The 24453-nt window shown below is 37.4% G+C and overlaps 1 protein-coding gene across 1 annotated transcript in view; it reads left to right on the forward strand.

The window, feature by feature from the left end:
* Nucleotides 1-24453, forward strand: part of LOC103917744 (zinc finger protein 407-like) — a 215797-nt gene that overhangs the window by 105998 nt on the left and 85346 nt on the right. The window contains exon 6 of the mRNA XM_009324934.1: nt 9794-9972. Within this exon, the coding sequence (XP_009323209.1) occupies nt 9794-9972 (179 nt within the window). The remainder of the gene's footprint in view (nt 1-9793; nt 9973-24453) is intronic.

Raw genomic sequence — 24453 nt, forward strand, 5'->3', positions numbered from 1 at the left:
GCTGCACAAGTGCCTAAGTACCTTGCTAAATCAGGGCCTATGATACTTAAAGCCCGGTCTCCATCCTTACACCACTGCAGAGATGCTGCTTCTCAGACCAACTTTTCTTCTATGCCGTCTGCTCCAACAAGAAAGGAAAGGGGGAGGGAGGAAGCCCATGAACAATGGAGTGATTATTCTCAGTTACTGTGAAATAGACGAACTCCACCTGCTATTTCTGCCACTTAAACCTTGGCTGACACGGTGCAGCAGTGCACCGTGCACACTGTGCACAGCAGACCTGCTTCCCTCATGTGCTGCAGGCAGGCAGATCCAGAGGGCCCTAGAGCCAGGCCATTACAGACCCCACTCTGCCTGCAGCGAGGCGGAAGCCAGGAGTCCTAGCAAATGTTATGGTGAGTTTTCAGTAGCAGATCAGTCCTGTGAAAAAATGCTTTTTTTGTTTTGGCTTTTTTTTTCTCTAGTCAGTAGAAGGAGACACTGTGGCTCTCTCCAAAGAGCTACTCGGCTGACTCAGGAGCTGAGCAGCCCAGCTCTGCACGGCACCTCTCGGGGCGGTGGGGACCACAGCACAGGTCGAGAGCTGAGGCACATCTCCCTGCCTTTCTGCACCCTTTTCACCTGCTCCTTCCAAGTCTAGTAGTTTGGACGTAATTTGCAGGTTTCTGTCTAGAAGGTTCCTTTTTATTTCTTTCTCTTCCTGTAGAAAGCAGAATTAATGGAAGCATTTAAGGCAGGAAGCCATTATTTCCTTGGAATCAGAGATTTTTTTTTTTTCCTGCAAAAATCAGGTTTTCTTTATGTTGTGAAGTGTGTTGTGAACTAAGCTGCCTTTTTTTTTTTTTTTTTTTTTAAGAAAAATATTCTGACTGAAAATTCATGAGTAGATCTAGATGCCAGCACTGGTTTTATACTTTGGTTGTTGTTCACTGTGCAGGGTTGTAACCGGCTTTACAGATTCCTCGGAGGTAAACAAGACCAGAGTACATCACCTCTTATTTCCCTTCAGAATCTCCAGTTACCCTGAATTTGCCTTTAAAAGCGTGCATTTTGGCTATCGTAATCAATTCCTTATATCACGCGTATTTGAAATTGGAAAATTTTATTCCAATACATTGTAAATATAATGGTAGAACTGTGGCCAGATTACAATTTGGACATGCTAGTCTGCTGAATGGAGCTGAGACACAAGCAGTAATTATCAATCTTCCATCATTTTCAGTGCTGACGCACAAGTTTTTGCTGCTTCCCTACAGGGCTCTGCTACTTTTTAGCAGCCAGCATTGGACATCTGTCACACATACTGTATGTCATAACAAATAGATCATTACAGAAAAAAATGCAAAGCTATAAATGTAGAAAAGCAGAAAACATTACAATTGTTATCCCTGGGTGTTACTATAATACTGTCAGAATAAATCCCAAATACATTTTTATTATTTTCTTTGTGAAACTGACTGTGTCATAAAATCTCATTAAAAGATGTAAATGTAGTGTACTCTCTTTTATGGGCTACTTCATATTTTCTGAGTGGCAATACATGGCAGCACATGTAAAACATGGCAATACATGTGGCCACCAGATTGTAGGGCATGCATTTTTTTGACACTGTGGGTGTGTATTTCAGTCATCTTAGCTTGGTGTGGTTGAAAAGCATCAGCTGTGGGCAAATGTTCACTGCAGAAACAGCTATAGTGGTAAAGATGTTGCTGTCCCCCAGCAGTTCATTGCCACTGTCCACCAGAGGTCTTTATGAACAGCATAGAGAGATGTTTGCCAGCAGCAACATAGGCAGAACTGAGCTGGCACTGGGTACATTGTGGTTGACCTCCTGGGTTCCCATGGAGCTGTATGCTGCTAATTCTGGCAGTAATATCGTAAGTCACTTGATAATTGAGGTCGGTTGCAGAGCACCAGCACTTGTATTCATGTGATTGTTCCCCCAGTCATTTAAAACCTAAATAAGAGGTGGAATTTTTGCTTTTAAAGGAAAAGAGCAAGGAAAAAGTAACCCAGGTGCATACTAGTAATAAGACGACTGAGAAAATGTACCACATTTCTCGTGTGTATATATATGCAATATATCTGTTATATATGTGTGTTAATGTATAATAATGATTACAGTTTTACAATGTTAGTTTCAACACATTTCAGAATGTATTTTTGGCCATGATATTTTTCTATTTTTTATTATTTCTTGTGCAATACTGTATTGACCTGTAGCATTGAGGAGGTAAGCCAATGCTTTTAAGTTTTAAACTTGTGATCTGAACTGAGTGCTAGTGGTGTATGCAGATTGTGTATAATGTTGTAGCTAGTTTGAGTTAACTGGCAATCAGTTTATTTTATTTTAAAAACAGAAATGTAAATAAATCTTGAGTATGCTGGGAAGAATTTTTGGTTGGTTTATTGTCTGGGTTTTTCTTTGTAGAAGTTGGGCAGAGTGACTGTCATTGTGAAGGTTTTGATTGAATAAGCCTGTTCGTATAATGTAATTACCATAGATTGAGGTATTTGTTTCTTTCCTGTCAAGAAAGTATTGCCCATTAGGTTGTTTACTGTCACTCTACTGAATGCTAGTTTTCATACAGTTTAATGCAAGTAAGAAATAAAGGCAGGCTAGAAGGGTTGTATTTTGGGAAGCAGTAACGCTGAAAAAAAACTGAAAGGTTCCTGCCTATAAATGAGTGAACAGGAGCTCCCAGAACTCCTGGCTGGAACTGGAGAACGCTGAGCACGGGGGAAGTCATGGCATCCTTGCATGCAGCACTGGTGTGAAATGAGCTCTAGTACTCAAAGTTTAAAGCAATGTTCACAACTGAAAAGAGTTTTTAGGAAAAATCTGATGATTTCCCAAAGTGAGATGAAAGGAACTGGGTCTCTGTAGCTCATCCACTAGAGGTCCAGATAGCAGAGGATCCTTCAGCTGAGCAAGATGTGTTGGAAATGTAACATTATCTGCTAGCTGGATGCAGGAATATGAGAGATATGAGAGTTTGTAAAAGTGAGAGTGATCAACTATACAGTAATTTGCCTACGATTACAATGGATTCCTTGTTGCTTTCCATCAGATTTCAGTGTGTCCCTGAAAATCATGTTTTAGTACCAAAAAGAGTTAGGGTTTGAGGAAAGAATCACTGGGCAAACATTTTATGAACAGTGCTATCCATGAGGTCAAGCTACATGTTCAGTATGACTTTGCATTTCTAAAAATCTATGGCTCTCCTTTTCTAGTTTAAATACATTATTGCAGTTTTGATTTAAAGACAGTTTTTCAAGTTAGGTGGCACTTTCTGTGAAAGAAACACCTGCAAATTTTTGGTGAATAACTGAGGTTAAGAATCTACAATAATACATATTGTTTGCTTTCATCAATACAATATAATAATAATAATAATAAAATAATACAGTTTGCTTTCATCATAACTGCTTATATTTCTGGAAGAAAGTATCTGGGGACTTTGCTATTTTTCAATCAAAATACTGCAATTTCTGTGTACTTCTTGCAGGTTGCATAGTGGGGCATAAACAGTGCAGCAGACCTTCAGAGTGCTCTCCGTATGAGAGTGAACTTGATTCATACTGACTAACAGGGGAAAAATAGAAATCTTTTCGCTTGGTCGGTTGTATCACTGTGATTGTTTATATGTTGTAAATAGTGACATCCATGGAGCTGCCGTAAGTCCTTTAGCTTATATGCATTTCTGCAGAAAGAGGATATTTGTACCTAATGTCCGGGAGAAAACCTTTTGGAAAAGGTTTATTTTGTGCAAATAAGAGCACTACAAGGTGCTAAAATTTTTAAAACTTAGTGTGCTAGATAATTAACATTTTGCCTCATTTGCACCTCTGAAACCTTCCATTTCCATGTCTTGCAATAAGCATCTTTCTGAAAATGTCAGGCACTTCATAATGGAAGAGTGCTCTAATTTCAGTTCCCTATTAGTAAAACGTCTTAATAAAAATAGGTTGCTTCCTGCTATATTTCATTTAGCCGTTGAATACAATGCTAATGCATTCTTTTGTACAAAACACTTAGAAAATATAGGAGCATTCCTATTCTGCATGGGCAAATTTAGAATTAACAGAAGATTTTTATGAATTTCTCTTACTTCATGATTTTTATCCAAAATGCCACATAAAAGATGAGGACAGCAAATAGCTCTGGTAATGGGCAGCCACAGCTCTGTATTTAGCTACTGTTTACATGGGCTGCTTAAACCAGTGCTGCTGGCTGGGAGAAGGGCAGAGCGCGACCCCCTGCATCCAGCCATGAGGCCAGGGCTGAGCCCCTGTGCATGGGGAAGGGGTGCTCAAAGCCCTGCCTTCTTACAGCTTTTACTGCTCACTGGTAGAAATGGCTGGCTGGCTGAGCCCTGCAAGATGGGAGAGAAGGAAGAGATGACGGGGGAATACGTACTGTGGGGACCTTCAGGCTTACCATTCTGGCCCAAACTTGCTCCAAGGCTCATCATTCCTCCCGTGTTTCCCTGCTGCTGACTTTGAACTCCCACCTCTGCCTCCTGCAAAGTGCACACCCGTGCTCTGGCATCCCAGAACCCCGAACAGTGCTGCTGTTTTCAATGGGGTAGACCTAGTTGTGCTGAGGAATCTGGCATAGCTTGCCAATGCGATTGAGAAAATGTCTGCATAGGGGCAGAGTTACGCTTCTTTTAGGGGCTAGAGGAACAATAGTATTTTCTGGCTTAGGGAAGAAGGCAGTTGTGAGAACTTCTGCTCTGTGCACTAGGAACATGTATTTTCCCACTGTCCTGTAGCCCAGGCGCTCTGTTTCTTGCTCTTAGCACAATGCCCTATTTTTTGGTAACAGAACTGATATATATAAGAATAGCAGAGAGGCAATAGGAGAGGAAAGACAAAGTAAACAAAGGCCACAGATTCTCACACTGACAAAATGTCCGGGCATTTTATGCTACTCCTCACTTTCCGCTTTACTCCACTCTCCTAGCAAAGCACATCAATGCTGCTAAGAAGCAGAAAAGGGCGCGGAGGGTTGTGGCATGTGGCATTGGGCTTCCTTGTCGCTCTATGGATGATGCCTGTGTAAGCACAGTCACCACTGAAAACTTGAATAAACTGTTTTGTTCTCATCCTTGAAATAGTAAAGTTTGCTTTAGGCCCCATTGTGGAGAAGCTTTGAGCCTCATTGTGGTAGGGAGCCACTGGAGATGTCCATTGGAGGCTATTAGTCGCTGTTATGATACCTACCAGCTTTTTTGGCTGTCGTATGCTGTTCCTATCTAGTTAATTATCAGTATTGTGAGATTTGCTTACGTAAGTGACAATGACATCAAAAGTAACGTAAATCTTTTTTGGATGCATTGTTCATGTTGAACAGCTGGGCAGGCCCAGAGGGTGGTGAACAGTGGCATGAAGTCTGTTGGAGGCCAGTAACTAGCAGTGTATCCCAGGGGTCAATATTGGATCCTGTCCTTTTCAACATCTTCATTAATGATCTGGATGATGAGGCAGAGTCTACCCTCAGCAAGTTTGCAGATGACACAAAACTGGGAGGGGTAGCTGTTACACCAGGGTCATGCTGCCATCCAGAGGGACCTCAACAGGCTGGAGAAATGGGCTGGCAGGAACCTCATACAGTTCAACAAGGGGAAGTGCCAAGTCCTGTGTCTGGGGAGAAACAACCCCATGCACCACTATATGCTGGGGTCTGACCAGCTGGAAAGCAGCTTTGCAGAAAAGGACTTGGGTCCCTGGTGGACACCAAGTTGAGCATGGGCCACCAACATGCCCTTGTGGCAAAGAAGGCTAACTGTATCCTGGGCTGCATTAGGAGGATTGCTGCCAGCAGGTCAAGGGAGATGATCCTTCTCCTCTACTCAGCACTGGGGAGGCCACACCTGGAGCGCTGTGTCCAGTTCTCCTAGTACAAGAGAGACATGGACATACTTAAGAGAGTCCAACAGAGGAGCACTAAGATGATGAAGGCACTGGAGCATCTCTCTCAAATAAGGAAAGTCTGAGAGAGCTGGGACTGTTCAGCCTAGAGAAGAGACAACTCAGGGGCGATCTCATCAGCATGTATAAATACCTGAGGGGAAGGTGTAAAGAAGAGGGAGCCAGGCTCTTTTCAGTGGTGTCCAGTGACAGGATCAGAGGCAATGGGCACAAACTGAAACACAGGAGGTTCCCTCTGAACATCAGGAAACAGTTTTTCACTGCGAGGTGACTGAGCACTGGCACAGGTTGCCCTGGGAGGTTGTGGAGTCTCCTTCCTTGGAGATATTCAAGAGCCGCCTGGACATGGTCCTGGGCAACTGGCTCTAGGTGACCATGCTTGAGCAGGGGGGTTGGACCAGATGACCTCCAGAGGTGCCTTCCAACCTCAACCATTCTGTGATTCTGTGACTAAAGTACAATTTTACAACTGACAAGTCATTTCCAGTTTGTGATATTTGAGTATGCAGCAACCTTTAATTTATTGAGAGCAGCAAAAGAGAGAGAGGTAGCTGGTTGTTAGGAATGGACTTCTAATGGCAACATGAAATGTGCAGTTAGAACAGCAGTGTGAACACATTGCTGTGCGATGAACATTAGAGATAAAAGCCCTTTTTTATCTTCAGCCAAAAGAGGTTTTCCTTTCGTCTTAAGCAGCAGCTGCATTTCTCAGGAGAAACTTGCCATCCATCTCCCTTACTTCACAGCATTGTCCTTTACAGAAATGTGGGAGGTCTCCTGGACGTGTGCAGTGGAAAGCAGGCTTACACCCTTCCCAATATATCAGTCTTTGATGGAGGAAGTCATACAGGCTTGTTGCACGGGAAGCATGGGCTGAGCTTTTCAGCTCCTCGCACTTCCTGTTCATCTGCAACGTGCCTTAGGAACACGTCCCATCTCTTCTTTCACTGTATAGCACTGACAGGACACTGAAAACTCTGTGCAGGCCTTCCACTTCCCTTTAATAGAATTGTTGTTTGCATAGAGTCTCAAACCTTTCTTCATGTCTGATAGGAAGACTCACTGCAAGACGTGAAATAAAAACAAAGTTTCTGCTGTGCTTCTCTGCATCAGCATTGAATACAAACCCATAGACTATAGCTTTAGACTAATTAAGTCTCTCTAATGAGTGCCCATCCTGTTATTGCAGAGCATGGAAAAATTGCCAGAAATATATACATTTGATTTTTAAAATGGAAAATGGATCATAAGGACAAAAGCAGGCTTACATTAAGGAATAGTAATTTAACTTAGAAACTTCTGGTTTAGCCTTACTGGAACACAGACTAGCCTCTTAAAAGCTGCATTTATTTGTTTGTGGCTGTAATTCAGAGTGGAACTCAAAAAACAGAAAGACTTTACTCAAACAATTTCTTTTGGGCTGGGTTCTACGTTGCCAAGTTTCAGAACAAAGGGAATCTTTATCTCAAAGTTTATAAACTCCTGGAAATGAATTTTATAATACAAAGTCTGTCAAATGCTTAACTATCATCACTATTGCAACACTATAGTATTTTAGTTAGATGTTTATCGTGGCATAGCTTTAATGAAAATACAGTGCTGTTTAAAATCACAGACCTCTGTGTTTAGTCGTATGAGACAAAGTGATGTACGTACACACATACACAGAGTTTTGGTAGGGGTTTTTCTGTGTCAGACATATAAGAACATACTTGTACAGTACTCAGGAGGAACTCCTAATAGACAGTCAAAGCACACTGAATAATTAAAAAAGCATTTTATATGCAGTACATTTTTGTCATGTCATATTTAAAGGTATTACTTGGCATCAAAAGTGCTTGGATTTGCCAGTTGTTACCTTCATGGTTTACGTTACGATTGCAATTGCTGCACTGCAACCTAATTCAAGAGGCCATTTGTAATGCCTTGTGATCTCATATCCCTCATTTCTGATTAAGTCTTTCTGGCCTCGTCACATGGAAAAATACATTTTTTAAAATTTTTATTTCCCATGATGAATATATCAGTATGTTGGCATGTTTAGTGACAGATTTTTACTGATGACTAAATAAATGAGACATCGGGATTGCTCCATTTAAAGTGGTTAGAGCAAATTTACAAATCAAAGGAAGTAGAACTCGCCTTTTATGACTGGAACAGGCTGGGTTTTCTTCACAACTCTTACATAGGTTTCCACAGATCCTTTATATATTTCACAGAAATATTTCAAAGTATAAAGTTTTATATCTTTCCTTAACATAGTATGAGAGCTGAGCTAAAAGGACACAGATATTTTCTTTCAGATTTGCATGCTCTGCTTTAATCCACTGCCCTTTGAAGTACAACCCATGGTAGAAGGTTACCAGATTGTCTCCTGCTTTTGTTGCAGTGTACGCTATCCTTTTTTTTTTTTTTTTTTTTTTAAATAAAACACATGTTTCATTTTAACAACATTTATGACCATTGTGATTTTTTTAGGGCTGAATCCTGAAAGATGCTGAGGACCAATATTTCCCATATTTTTCAGTGAACATAAGTGTCATCTTTGACATTCTCAGGAGTCTGATCATTACACTGGTATATAGCAGATGGACATGACAGAGGGTGAGCTTTGGCAGCACCGTAAGGCAGATATCAGCTTTACTATGACCATCTCCAAGGGAGAGACAAGCACTCCAACAGAACTTCAAGCTGCTACTTCCAGTTTATTTTGGGGGTCCTTTTTTAGGTGCCTGTTACTGTGGTTTTTCTAACAGTGACAGGTAAACAATCAGTCACTCAAAATACTACTGTTGTCTTATTTGAATATTTGTGAAGTATTATGTATTTATATAGTTCACTTGAGTGTTTGTACCTTTTTCAGTTAAACTGAATTACTGTTCTTAGTTTGACAATATTAATAGTGTACTGTACTAAAAGTCTAAAAGAATTTGTACAGAGGCCGTTATTTTGATTCAAGAATAAATATAATGGTTATTTCTGATTGAAATAAATGAAGAAGCGGTATATTTTATATGGGATTCATCACAGACTTTGAATAAGTAGCAAATTCTAATGCAAAATAATTTTGGAATAAGACTGCAAAATTTTAAAGGCTGGAAATTAAAAATTACTGTCATATCATGGATTATGTGGATTGATAATTATATATAATTATCAATTACTCTGTGGATAAAAGAAATGTGAGTTCTTTTTCTATTCACTTTTTTTTCAGAAATGTCATTAGAAACATTTCTTTGAAATGCATAAAACTAATTCTATATGTATTCTGACTTTTATGCATGAAAACTCCACTGCTTCCACAAAAGCTGTGTTTAAGGTATAAATCAGAATCTGTGTGTATTTTCAAAAAGGTATAAACTTGAACAATTCAGTTCTGTTTTCTAGGAACAGTTCATAAGGTGAGATGAGAGTTGGTGGAATATCCTTACAAAAATCATTCACAGCAACTCCTATGGAATCTAGGAACTGCATAGGAAAGGTTCATGTGAGCTCCGCTGGGAATGCTGTAGGCATCTGTGTGTTTCAGTTTTGCTAAGTTAAAGACTTTTGCTTAATTTCTGTCCATCACTGACTACCGTCAAGAAAAATAAAAATTTTCTTTTGCAAATGTAAAAAATTGTTCATTTTTAAATGCTTCTGTTCAGATGTATTGCTCAGTTTACCTGAAACAGCTTTGGGAGCCTTCATGCAAAGGACAGCATTTATGCAAAACTGAAGAGGATACAGAAATTGGGCAGATAGTGAAAAATGAGTACTGACTACTCATTTTCTGTTATAACGCTAGGTTTTATTTGGATGACTAGTAGGGAATAAATTGCTATATAACTTATTTCTTTTTTTCATCACTTTGTAGGTCTAACTGTGCTGAAAATATCCGTAAACACATCTTACATACAGGAAAGCATGAAGGAGTGAAAATGTATAACTGTCCTAAATGTGACTATGGAACCAATATCCCTGTGGAGTTTCGTAACCACTTGAAAGAACTACACCCAGACATTGAAAATCCTGATCTGGCATACTTGCATGCTGGTAAGGTCATTCTTCCCTTTGCCTACAAGTTCTTGTCCTTTCTATATGAGCATGCTTAAATGATTGCAATAAGAAAGCTAGCTGTTATGTTGTTATCATTTATTCTGAAGAAGAACATGATTTTAAAATGGGCTTAGTCCTCTTCGAGTTTTCACAAGGGGTGAAGTTTATGCATTAAGCGCTGAAATCCATTCATGTTTCACAAGCAAAGCTTGCAGTGCAATACATAAACATCAGAAGTGCATGCTATTTAGGTGCCTCATTTTGAAATCTAGTTGAATGTTTATAGAGAAGTATTTTTTTAACATTTGTATTAAGTCTCTCTGCCCACTCTATTCCCCCAAGAACAGAAAAACAAAATTCCTTAGGAAATACAGTGGCAAATTAATGTAATGCTTTAAAAATTCTTAGATTTCATTACAAAAAAGCAGACAGTGTTCAACATTAAAAGATAGAACAGCAGAGATCAATTAATAACTTACATGTATGTTTTGAGGCTTTACATTAGAGCACACACATGGAAGTCACTGGAGGAATGCAGAACAAAAACATTGCTTTGGAAACAGGAATTAAAAGAAAAAAGTTGGGTTGTTTCCTATTTAGGAACAAGATTTTTTTTTTTTTTCTTTTGAGATTCTACAGTTCAGAATAGAAGGCAGAAGTTTAATGGGAGCATCAAGTTAGGAGAAAAATAAGAGTTCGATAGGAAGAGGTTAAGAGAAATAATACAAAATTAGGCTGGAGCTTGAATAAAATATGATCTTAACTCAGAAGCAGCAGATAACTTAGACATCACTGGGCGGGAAGACAAGTCAGAGCAGTGGGAAAAAAGAACAGATGGCGAGAAGGAAGAGTTGGGGAATCCAGAGGAGGAAGAAGCTATGTGGGCCAAATTCTCCCTAAGATGCAAATTAATCTTCCAGTGAAGTACTACTATTAGTACTGCTGTATCAGATTTGAATCTTCTTCTGTAAGGAATTGATCTCATAATTCTTTGAGACCCTCGTACCTGTAAAAAAACATGACCTAGAGAGCTTTCATTCAGCTCTGTGCAGTGTGTACCCTCAAGTTATTTTAAAACCTCTCCGTCTTCTCAAAATGACTGCTTGCTTTCCTGACTAGAGGCGGTGTATTATTTGTACCATATATTTCTATTTGCCAAGTATTCCACTTCATTTTGGAACCAATCATCATGTCATGTCAGCATATGGTGGATAATATCTGGATGTGCAAACAAAATGCCAGTTGGCGGAATACCAATTTCAAAATAGGTCAGAAAACTGATCACATTTCACCATAGTTCTCACTAAAGTGAATGAATATTCAACTCAGAGCTTAAATCCAGACACTGTTGGATTTCTACTACAATAATCCCACTTAATATGAAAAATTAAAATGCTTTCAGTAGACAGATATACAGATGTAACACAGATAGATGTAACACTGGTAGAATCACTAACATTTTTCCAAAATTACAAAATCTGTGTAAGTTTTCACTTTACTTGTTCAAGACCTGTATCTAGGTAAATGAATTGCTCATTGCAGCATGCTGTGGTTAAAACTACTCAACTTGCTTGTCTTGGCAACATAGGAAAACTGTCATCAATGTGTTGTACACTAACAATATCTATTTTTTATACATTCATTCTTATACTGGAGAAACCCCCTTGCACTAAACAGGCAATGTTTGTACTGTACAAATATATTAGTACTGGCAAGAACTGGTTGTCACCTAATTATTGCCAGGCTAGCCTAGAACTGGTATACAACAAAAGTGTGTTGAAATATTGTTTGCATAATCCCATCGCTATAAGGTCGATACTGTATTTTTGTTTCAGGAAGAAACACTATTAAAGTGGGTTCTAGGTGATAATTGTGCATTCACATCAGAGTTAAATTCAGGGGTTTTCATTTCTTCTTTTCAATCCATTTCTGACTGCTGGACATCTGAGTTAAAGATTTTAGAGAAGATTTTTAGAGGAATGAGGGGATAACTCCCGTGCCCTGGCTAACATCCTTTATCAAAATAAAATTTGTTCTGTGTCTGGTTCACAGTTACTGATTACTTATTGGTCATCGGCTGCACATACAGAGAATCCACAACATGACATAGAACCCTTTAGGATGATAGGAGTATGAAAGTGTCATACAAGATTGGTTTTTTTAACTTAAACATATTTTTCTGTCTTTTGTGTTCTAATATTGCTTTGCAACAGTTAAGCCAGCCCCTTTGCTTCTTCGAGCAGAATAGGAATAGAATAAGTCTCATCACTGGCAAAGAGACAGACGCCAACTCCAGCCACTCTGCAGGACCAGTCAGAAACTCCTTCACCACAACCACCAAGAATGGAGCTGTGGGGTACCTTTAGGATGTGGCTGGGAGTAAAAATCAAGTCTGTTTCTCAGCTGTGAAATTAAGATTATTAGTTGGATTTCTAATTCAAAGTTAATGCTCTTTGTTATAGAATGTTCTAATACTAATTTCTGTTTAGCTTTCTTTGGCAACTAATATACTGCTTTATGGGGTCACTGGCAGTAAGGAGTTTAAAGAAGCTGCATTTCTAAAGGAGAGGCTGTGGAAGGTGGAAGGCGGAACAAGTTAGCTTCTACACGAGTAAGGACGATACTGTAATTGATAGGTGGTAGCACTTTCTATTCTGTCTCTTTGAAATCCTGTATAATGTGAGGAATTGATGCATGGAAATGCCACAAAGCCAGGTCTTCAGACTTTCTTTTCCCTTTTTGCTGCAGACTGTCATAGAGGGGGATATTTAACTATACAACTATATTCCTTATAAACCTTATGAAGTACCATTATATGTTTTACAACAATAAGAATCTAGAGAATACTTCTGTCTTTAATTTAAAAACTGTTCTGCATTTGAACAGCAGACTAATGCATACAAACCAACAGAGATGTGTGCATCTGCACATAAAATTACGTCTTGAATTTGCTAGATTACACATCAAATACCAATTTACACATTTAACCTCTAAGTTTTATACAAATCATCAAATCTGTTTTGAAATGTCATTGTGTTGTTCTGTAAGAGCTTTATGCCTGTTTCTTGATATTCTCTGTCCCATTTTCTCAAGATCTGTTTTGAAATTGAAATTTTGTTTAAAAACAAATCCAGAAATCCCATGATTGCTGAGTATCCACAATATTAATTTCTTTTCTTTTTAAAAATCACATTTAAGACACCGATAGATTTTATACCTGCTGTAGAACAGAAGTGGGCTTACTAGCAAGCTCAGGAATCCTACAGTTAATGTTTTAGTCATGGAAATTTGATTCTAATGGAAGCTATTAATATTATTCTTGTTTTATCAATGCGCAAATCTGAAAATTGGTCATTACAAATGGAAAGTTAATACCCAAAGTGAGTGAATTGTCATATCATGGTGATGACTATCATTTTGATGATTTTTTTTTTTTATGAGAATTTTTTTCTGAGTTGCTCACTGTGGACTTGTCTATATGGTGAGTCTCAGAGTAAACTGAAGAAGTCCTTGGATTGATTCTTGTGTGCATTACATTTCCAAGTTTCTTGGATATGTTTTTTCTTCCAACTGATGCTACATCTCAATACTGAGTTGAACTGAGCCTGAAAACTTTGACAAATGGGAGAGAGGAAGGGCCCATACCTGTGGTAGAATTTGAAAGGGATCAGCAGTCCAGCCGTCTTTCTCAGTGCTTTGCCTGCTTTGGAGCAGCATCACTTGGTAGGGATAATTTCAGTTTGAAATAAATGTTCATCATTTAGGAGCTTTTTGTCTTATAAACATTATGATACTATTATGATGCGTTATTTATATCCAAAGAGCGTAATATCTGTGGCTTGACATGTCCATTATTCCAATAGCTGCAGAGACCATGGCATCTCATTGTGTGCATAGTAGTCTGGTGCGGATACTAAACTGGCCGTAAGGCAAAAAGCTCTTCAGAGAGAAGAGAAGCAGTTTGCTCATTATTGTTTTCATGATCATATTGAAAGTTATGTGATGATCCTGTTTTTTTCTGTATCATTTCTGTGCTGCACTGTTATAAGTGAACATGATCTCCAAGAATGAGTGCTACTCTAGGAAATCAGAATAACTCAGTTTTTCACTGAGCTACTGATATAGTGGGCTTGCTCTCTGTCTGAGTTTCCCCATGTGCAAAATAGGTGCAATGCCTACAAAGTTCGAAGCACAAAGCTTTTGCTTGAAAATGGCTTCACAACAGTCAACTACGTGATTAGGGAACTAAGACATTGAACAGAAAATTTGGAAGTTTTACTTAATTTAGAATTAGCAGTCATACAAAATCTTTCTTGGAAGTCTTTTCTTTTAAAAAAAAAATCAGGGAAGGCAGATCAATTCATCATACTCTTTGGTAAGTCCATTTTTTCTTTGAAAGTGAAGCACTCAAGTTATCCAGCGTGCTCTGAGAGAGTCTGCCACCCTGGGCCCTGTGAGTAGGAGTGGAGGATCACTTACTCTCGTGGATCCTGACAGAACTAAAAGCGTGAGCCGCTTCCTCTCGCTGCACAGACGTGTTTTGGGGAATGCTTGGAAGTACAGCTTTGTATGCCTGTGCCTCTGTGAAAATTATAGGTGCCTCTGGGGTTGGGCATCCAAAGAACAAAGATTGTGACGATCGTGTTTTGGCAGTTGGCTGCCTACGTGGTGATTGAACGCTTAGTGCTCATGAAGAGTTACATAATTCATGACCAAAATGATAGATAGGTACTTGATTATAGTGTATGAGTTGCTTCACAGGGAGAAAATATCAGACATGAGCTACTCTTAATCTAGCTGAGAAAAGCCTAAGAAAAATCAGTTACTGAAAGCATAGTCAGACAAATTGAAATGAGAAACAAGGTGCAAACACTTAAATATGAGGTCGATTGAGCTTTGGCAGCAACTAGCAGAAAAAATTGTCCCTGTTCCATTCCTTTGAGCCTTGAGAAGACTGGATGTCTTTCCAGAGGATAGGTTTTAGGAGGGCCCAAGGTTGCTGGGTTCACTGCAAAACTAATTAAGTGTTATTTAAGGGGCTTTGATATACCAGAAGTCAGACTGTTATCTAACAGTCCTTTCTGCTCTTAAATCTTAAAACCATGTTAATCTACAGCCTGTTGGTAAGGGTTGTGTTTGTGAATCTAAAGTGCTTAGGTGTTGTGATAGCAAAGGGATAGCTGAGGAGACACATAAGTCCCCCAAAGTGTTCTTTCTCACAGAGATGACATTCCCATCATAGGTGCTAAATTCTTACTCTCTTTGAGCCTGAAGTACCTGTGCCTGAGTAGAGATACGCTTGCCTAAAATAAGTTTCTTTCTGGTATGTTGTTAAATCCGTAATAAAATACATTGGAACATACATTGGAATAAAAAATACATTGGGGGGGGGGGGGGGGATTATTTATTTATTTAAGGTGTATGAAGAATTCTTATGAAATACTGCTCTTTTGGTTGGCAGTTCCCTTACTGTGTTATTGGCTCCTGAGATCTGAAATCGATGAAAAGACAGTTCAATTAATCATCTGTTCACTAAGCCAGGCCTACATCCTGCTCTTTTCTTTTTCAGATTAGGGGAACAGAGTTAGGGGATGTTTCGGTTCTTTCCAGAGAGCAGTGAAAATGAGAAAAGTTTACTGCAACGTCTCTTTTATGCATGTTTGAAAAGTATTTTTCCAAACGTTTTTAAGTGCACTTTTCGAAAGGCTGTACTCTCCACACGTTTCTCTTTCAGTTTATTTAGCTTTTGAGAAACAAGGCTGTACTAGCAACCTGCAACATGATTACATCATCAACAAGGGACAAAATTGTGATCCTATCAGTTGTAACAGTTGCAATATTCATGAATGGAATTCTGAAAGTTCAAATAGTTAATCCCAAATAAAATTGTGATCTTTATCCCACTTGACAGCTACATTTATCAAATTATTAAGAGAAAAAATTGATTGCTAAAAGTTATAGTGTGATCTATTATGTGATTTTATCAAGGTATAACTGTATTACCAAGTGGAAACTGCAGACTTATTCAGAATGTGAATTGGACACACATAACCTGATAATATAGCAATTATACTAGTATCCTAGTGCTTTTCTACTTTTAAATTTTTCTTTTTGTTCTTGTTCTTTCTTTTGCATCTTCTGACTCTTTAGTAGAAAATATAAAATTGAAAAAAAATAGGAAAAATGAAATAATAAAAACCTGTTTACTCTTGTACTCTCTGAATTCATCAAACTACAAAAATGTAAAATCAGTCAACGCTATTTGTCAATAAAAGAATGGAAATACAAGTCAGTTGAGTACCTATGCAAACTTGTAATTCATACCTTAAGTAAAGCCTCTAAAGAATGGATACACAGTTTTGTTTGTAAGCACATTTAACATTTTTCTTGGAATAGTTATGTTCTTAGTCTTTATCACTGTTTAGAGAAAATACTTTAAATGCTGTAATTTGAAACAATATTAAAAATCTGTCATTGCTAGGTATAGCCAAATCAGGTAGAAGCTTTTACAGTAGCAGAATATTGCTTGGGTTTCTAGTCAGATAAAATACTATTTTTGATGGCTGGTATACTTAACAAAAAAAAAAAAAAAGGCAGAAGCAGCTCTGCTTCGAACAGGTTTGTTCTTGTCATAGCTATTAGTGCCAGTCTTTCAATAGCATGTCATGTTGATTGGCAGACACTCCCTTTCCTTTTCTGTGACGAATAATAATTTTAGTGTGCACTTGAAATAAAAACCTAGTATAAATGATTTTCTGTTTGTAAAGGAGAAAGCTAGGTTCCTTATAACCTATGTAGATTACATATTATTGTGTTTCAGGAAAAATTAATCTACATTTAAAAAAACCTAAAACCTAAGTCATTTGATTATTTTTATATCTGTCTTCTATTAGAAGGCTTTATATGCCTAGCAGAGCTAGCCAGTATCTTTATCTGGGTGGTCATGACTGTGGAGTTGGTTCTTTCCAGGTAATGAGTAAAGTGGAAAAAAAATAGGTAGCTTTTGCTGCTGCTGTTGAAGAGCTTAGGGACTCCTTTCGTAGTCCTTTAGTTGCTTTTCCTGCACAGTCAGCATATATTTCTGCTGAGTGACATGAAAGAAGGTTTTGAAACATTTTGATGCAAATACTATGTCATCTAATATGCAAAAACCACCACTATTAATATTAGCTATACTCTGTAAGTGGATGGTATCCTCAGGTAAGAGTGAAGACCATGAATTTCACTAAAGAAAAAATGTTCAGAATATAGTTTTAAAGGAAAAGGAAAATATTGCCTATACCAAAGTCTGGAACACCTCTTAATACCTCTGATCAGTGGAGGTATAATGCCTGTCATGCTGTGCTCCATTTTTCCATCAGATAGTTGGCGATAAGCTCAGGGCCATCGCGCAAGTGTCTTTCGTATTGTGTATAGCACCAATAGCATTCGTAGTCACAATCTTGCATTCTGTTCAATGCTTTTCTGCCCACGGCCCACTTCCCCAGGGGTTTCCTGCTCGTCATTGTTCCTTTCTGAAGGACTACTCCAGCTTGTCACAGGGCAACTAATTGTTTGCAGGTTGAGCTGATACTCCTGAGCAGCTTGAATCTCTTTGCCCATGTCTAAACATTTAACCTGGGCGCTGGCATGCGCCTGCTTTCCTGTCCTTCGTCCCTGTGGCATCCTGGTTTCCATGGCGGGGAACCACTCAGCTGACCTGGAAAGGGGCCGTGCCACGCTGGCCGATACAGAAACTCTGATCAATTTTGACATTTTCTGTTGAGCCCTAATGCACACCTTGATTCTGCCCTCAAAACACCCTCAGATGGCCATCAGCTTTGCAAATTCCTTGCGTTGCGTTGGTAGCCACATGCCAGATCCCTGCTGGTGTTCACAAAGACTGCTGCCTCTGCAAGGATGTCAGTTCACCGATGAAAAGAAGGTAATCTTACTCCAAGCTATTATTTCATTACACTAATAGATAAAATATCCTTCATGAAGAATGAGACATATTATTGCCTATTTGGTGCTAAAAATAGGACATCCGAACATAAAACTTTTAAAGCAAGGCTGAAATATTAAAGTGCAGAAGTAGAAGAAAGCCCTTAAGACACAACAGCCATCTATAAAGACAAAAATATTTAATTCTGCTAGAAAAGATATATGCATAATAGTATGTGGTAAATATAAACGATAAAAGGAAATATTAGGATTCAAATAGCAACGTATTAAAATTCTGAGACACGCAGCAAAAACCAGGATATTAGGCTCATCAAGAAAACTTTTCAAACAAAACAAAACAAAAAAGATAGGAACCTTACAGAAGGAATAAAAAATAAAGGTGTATAGTGTATAGGAGTAATTCAGGATATTTTTATGTGGAGATTGTCTTATTTGTCTGAAAATTTCAATTGTTTTCCTATTAGGAGAAGCTCTTAAAAGAGTAGATCTCTTAGTGGATCATCCAGGGAAGTTATGCTGGAGTCCTAAGAAATAGAAAGTTGTGGGTTTGTTTTTTTTTTTATTAAAGTAAATGTAAGATGTAAGATGCAACTTGAAGCAGAATATGAAAATGTTGATTTAAAATGTGTGATTTCGATATATGCATAATATATATAAATAATTTATATTTTTACAGAACATATTCTATAAATACAATATATTTATATTATATAAATCTATAAAATAATTATATATCGTAATATAATATAATGAATTTTCATATAATTTTATTTGTATAAAATATAAACAATAAATATTTATAAATAAATATAAAGAATAAATATAACAACAGTGTCATCCCAATTATGAACAAATTATCGCATTACTTGAAGATTTGAACTAACAGTACTTCCAAGACCTGGGGGCACTATATTTCAGTATAACCACATAGTAGAGTGTATTTTGCCTGCATAATGCCACCACCTCTTGGCCTCTTTCACTGTGGCTGTATATTATTTAGAGGACACTTTACATTTTCTCCTCCTGTGAGATGCTACCAACATCTCAACAACCTGCACTTGAAACTCTTGATAAATAACTTAGATGATTAACATTTGTAAGTCTGCTTTGACTTGCTTGCAAGTCATTCTCTGAATTTTCAATCTTTTTAAAAATTACACAAAAGAATTATTTGCTTGTTACACAAAATGTGGTTACTACACAAAATGACACAAATAACAGCAAATAATTCCAGAATCACAAAACTGTTGAAACAAAAGTGGGTAATGTTAGATATGGAAGGATTGAATCAAGTGTTAGCTGTGTGCTCAGTGCTTTACTACTTCAGGTCATGAGTGAGGAGAAGAGCCCTCAGCAATAATTGCTCCAATGAATCACAAATCATTGGCATTCCATGCTGATTTTTAAAATTTCTTTTGGGCTTTGTTTTTGTTTGCTTTCATTGATCCAATGTATGCTGCACTGACTTGCCATTAATTTCTTGACGTGGCATCTTGGATCTTGACCTTTTGTAAGGAGGATGCCTTGTCTGTCTGAAACACGTGCTCTTTTGTACTTCCTCTAATTTCTATTTTACTTCCAATAGTTCTTCATAATTTTTCCCATCTTTTCATTTACCAGATCTTTGGTACCTTTCAAATGCTAAATGCTCTCCCATATATCCTTAGTAACCATGCTGGATTTTTCTGTCCTTTTTAATATTTAGGTTTTATTGGATGAATGTAGATTGCACCTTCTCTAACTGTGCCTTAAATAATTGCCACTTAAGGGAATTAAGAAGTACAAGGGAAGGAAAATGCTGACCCATAGACTAAGCAGAAGGAAAAAACGTTCCCACTGGGTCCAATTTCCTAAGAAGGACCATCAGGATAGTGACTAGGACCTGAAATTATGGGCTGAATGACCTCTAAAAAATTATCAGTTCAAAGAGGAGCTTGTCTATAACTGTTTGCACTAAAGGAAATGAAGATAGGTAGAAGTCTCACGGAAGAAAGATTGCTTCACTTTCTTGGTGAACATATAAGAGCGTAATATGAAACTATATCTCATATAAATACATCACATGCTGACTGTCTCTGTCTATAATTCTTGTACCATGTCAAAAAACCATGGAGGCAGATATCATGTCTCTTAACTCCCAGCCGGCCAGTTAGTGGGGAACCCCTTTTTCTAAATGGGAAGATAGAAAGTACATCTTCTGAATTTAAGATATTTTATGCAGGTCTTGCATTCATTGGTAAGAGTGCATGCTCATCAATATCCAATGTCAAAGAAATGGTTTGTACTAAAGAAACCACTGCAGATTTAATACAGATGTTTTCATCCTCCGAGTCATTACAGTATGATTTTCATATAATATTCTCTGATAGTAAAAAGGGACCTTCAAGTGAGTGTGATTTTCATATAAATTGCATAGGAACCTGAGCATTAATGAAAACTTTGGGCTTCAGATAATACATATCACTGGTTCAGCCTTCACATGACTGGATGAAAGGCACTGCTGGTTTAAAGGGGTGCACTTCCAGTGGCTTGGGTGTGGAAAGTACAGGAGGTGTCAGACATCCAGAGGCAAAGTTGCTGGACAGGTTTCTGCAGTGTAGTTAAGAGGGCTTCTCAGCTATTTGAAGGGGACAATCAGTTACTGTTTGTCACAATCCCTGCTTAAATAACATTCCAGAAACCTAGATTATTGTTGCTGGAAGAGTTTTTCATTAATGGTCATTGTAGCGTAGCTAAAGGAAAGAGTTGGTTGCTATACAGTGTTTGGGAATATAATATATAATGTACTTGCCAAAAAGGCGTTAAGATAACAACTACCATATTACATGCTAAACTATGTCCCTACCTCTTTTATACCTTGCCAAAATGGTACTTCTTATTGAAAGTCTAGGAAGTAATAGCAGATAACGGGTCTCAGAACACAGTTTATAGAAGATTTAAAAGAATTGATCTACTTTGAAGTAATAGTATCCAGAGGAAACATGAAATGAAAGCATCTTTTGATAGCAAAAAAGATAAAACTTTGATTATCTAGTTATCTTAAGAGACATCGGAAGTTTTTAGGCAAACATTTTCAATTTAACATTGATTTTAGATTCAGGATATATATCTGAAATTCAGAACGGAGTTTGAATAATTTGAAGTTAGGAGTTCATAAACAACCAATTGCGCACTTAGAAAAAAATATTTTTTAACAATAGTTTTTAGAATGTGTGAGTAAGGTAAAATTAAAAAGGAGGAGCAATTGTGAAATGTCTGGAGTCCTCAGATATTAGTGCCTGCCACCACCGCAAAATACCTGTTGGATAAAGCTACTTCAAGTCAATTCAATTTAGCCTCTTCTGCTAAGGATTTATCTATAAATCCTTACTGTTCCAATCGTATTCGGTATCATATTATTTATTGTTGACCCTTTCTTTTGTCATCCACCTTCCTCTGAGCAAATTCAGTCACCGTCAATATTGTCAGTAAAATTTGCTGAGCTGCTTGTGCTTCTTCCACCCATTCCAGCAAAAATCCTGAAACACAAAGTCAGAGATTTATCAGTGTATGAAAATCATGAAATCTCAGTTATCTGCAATTCAGTACAGCCTTACTTGTATCATTGATCAGGAGGGCTAAGACAGCAAGGGAACGCAATCCTCTATTCTCTGTTGTAGTTGTGCGGGGTAGTTTGTGGCATATGCTGCTTCCTGCAAACCTTTGAGCTGTGTAAGTGACCAATTGATTAAATGTATTTCTTTGAATGTCTTGAGATTAACAATTTTAAAACAAAATAACAAAAGACTAGAATTATAAAATTAATAAAAATGCAATATCGTTTGAGATTTTAAAATACTAGTTTCAAATTAGAATAGATTTTGCAAGTGCAATGAAGATACCCACTAATACTGACTTATTTTTGTTAAGTAAAGCTATTTTCATATCTGATGGCAGATGTGCAATAAAAAAATTTCTAAGAGAAGAATGGAAGAGAGGCACCAATTGCAGAAAGATTTGCTCAGGTTGGGGATGCTAACCGAGTGCTCAGTTACACAAAGAGTTAATGGCTATAAGTTGGTATAACCAGTATAAGGTTCCTGAGGATCTTGGGAAAGGAGAACTAATGACACTGGTGGAGAAAATAGGACTCCTCATTCTGAAATTAATTAATTTTGCTGCCATCTTCTCACCAAAAATGGGAAAAAAATGGTTGATTTGGGGGGGATGCTTTTGTATAAGGTAACTCAGACTCAAGCATGAAGCAGGTTTTGATAACTGGCTGTGCAGGTGCACAAAAGTGGCTCACGACCTAAAGATCATCCACTTTGTAATGTCAGTGCCGGCTTTCTGGGGTGAGTCTGCTGTGTAATATGCAGAAATAATGCTTTAATCTGATGTCCCCATTGTGACGTGGAACACTTTTAGGCATGTTCAGATTTTTTACAAAACTTTTTTTTTGAAGTTTTATCAACTTGCAGGCTTTGTCTTTGCTTAAACTCACAACTTTTTTTTTTTTTTCCCCTAGCTAGGATTTTCAAAATGAATGCAGATCCTTTCATATTAGCATTAATAGGTAAACTGAGCTAATTAAAGTTATTTTTGCCAATATTTTTTAAAGAAAATTATTGTAGAATTTGCAATCTGGTTGCTCCTGATGCTGACTGATCAGCAGAAAGAGGTCTCTTTCTTGGCTAATGTAGAAGTACAGATGCTATCGAAAGAAATGGCAAATGTAAAATTGTACTTCAGTTTAAAATTTAAAGTTTATATTGATAAAGCTTTTAGTGCATTTGAATTTAGCTTTCGTTAACATAACATAGCATAGCATTACATTACCTTTCTCAAAGCAGTTCTCTGTTTCTCCAAATACTGTTGTGTACCTGCCACTGACTTCAGTGGACATACATGCCTAAATATTGGTGGAACATTAATATCTGTATTTTTTGTTAGGTTTTACTAATCTACATCAGTATTTCAGGTACTATCTCTTATTTCCAGGAGAAGGTAATTGTTGCCCATACGCCAATGCTTCACCTGCATTGTTAGAGAGAAGCATGAAAATAGATTTAAAAATTACGGATAAGATAATTTCTAATAGACTTTAGCCATATACAATGAATGGAGCCAAATTATAGTCCTCATTTTTCAAGAGTTTCTGAATATAAATAGACCCATATTAGCAGTTACCAGTGTTGTTCAAGTATTTACTACTGGATTCCATATCTGAAGAATTATTAGACCGTGTCCTAAGTTTTTAAGATATTGTGGTAGTTTTTAAGAAGTTTGAACTGTTTTGGAAAGGTCATGTTATCTGATTAACTCATATTTTAATAGAAAATTTCACATGAATTACCTATAAATAAACATAATTTCTAACGCTCTGGTAAACAAGTACAATGTTATGTAGAAGAAATTGCAGTGTTGAGAATAGGGAGAAACAGAACCAATCCAAGTTATCAGTCTGTATGTTGTTATGCTGAAATCCTATACCGTGCTACAGTATGGATCGTACACAGCAGGATGTTTTCCAATAATTAAAAGCCTTAGGCTTCTAAGATGCTTAGATCTAAACACAGTTATTGTTACAGTTATACAAGGTGGGAGATAACTTAAATGGCATATTTTCACTTTCCAGTAAACTTTTATTTTTTTTGCTTACATCATTTAGAAATGGAGTTTTAAGTGTATTGAACTATTATGAATGTCTCTCAGCAAAGTAACAACTGTGAGTTTCTAAATGATACTGAGAGATAAGATTTGTCTGTTTGGGTAGGTTTTTAATTTTATAAGCTGGAATAGATATGTCATGAAATATAAAACTGAATTTATTTCATCTGTGTCATTCAAGCACACTTATTTTGCCGTAGAAATACTGTGTTTATATTTCGCACATTGCTAAAAGTATCTGTGATAAATTTATGATTCTGTAGTATCATGATTTGGTTTAGTTTTTATCATATAGAACCAAAATTTCATTGCTGATTTTTGTATTTAAAGGCTTGTTAATCTGCATTGATTTCTTAGTTTGGTATGGATTCTGAGCTGAAAAATACAGTACATCACTGACTGTTCTATCACCTGACAGTGACTGATAAAGCATCCGTGCAGAAAGTGTCAGAAAAGGTTAATATTTATTGATTTTATGGCGCTACAACCAATGTAGTTTTGCCATCAAAGATGTATGGCCACCAGCAATGGAATCTGTAAAATTGCAGGCTGGACGCTAGTTTTTATTATAACCTATGCCAGTATTCTGGCCTTAAAAAATGACAGATATTTAATTTAAGATGAAAGGCTTTGAATGTGCAGCTACTGTATACCTGCAACAGGAATTTAGTATTCTAAAATGAAACCCAAGCACAACGCTTTAAAGCTTAAGGGGGGGGGAAACACGCAACCTTGCATTACAAATGACAATCACATTTAGCCTTTTCATCCACTTAACTATGTGCTATTGATCTGTAGAAGGTGCCCAAGCAAGTGATAGCTGAAATTATGAGCAATAAAGGGCTTGCTTCTTCAAACAAAAAAGTATATAATTAGTAGGAGTGG

The sequence above is a fragment of the Pygoscelis adeliae genome, unplaced genomic scaffold, assembly GCF_000699105.1.
Source record: "Pygoscelis adeliae isolate BGI_AS28 unplaced genomic scaffold, ASM69910v1 Scaffold135, whole genome shotgun sequence".
NCBI lineage: Eukaryota > Metazoa > Chordata > Aves > Sphenisciformes > Spheniscidae > Pygoscelis > Pygoscelis adeliae.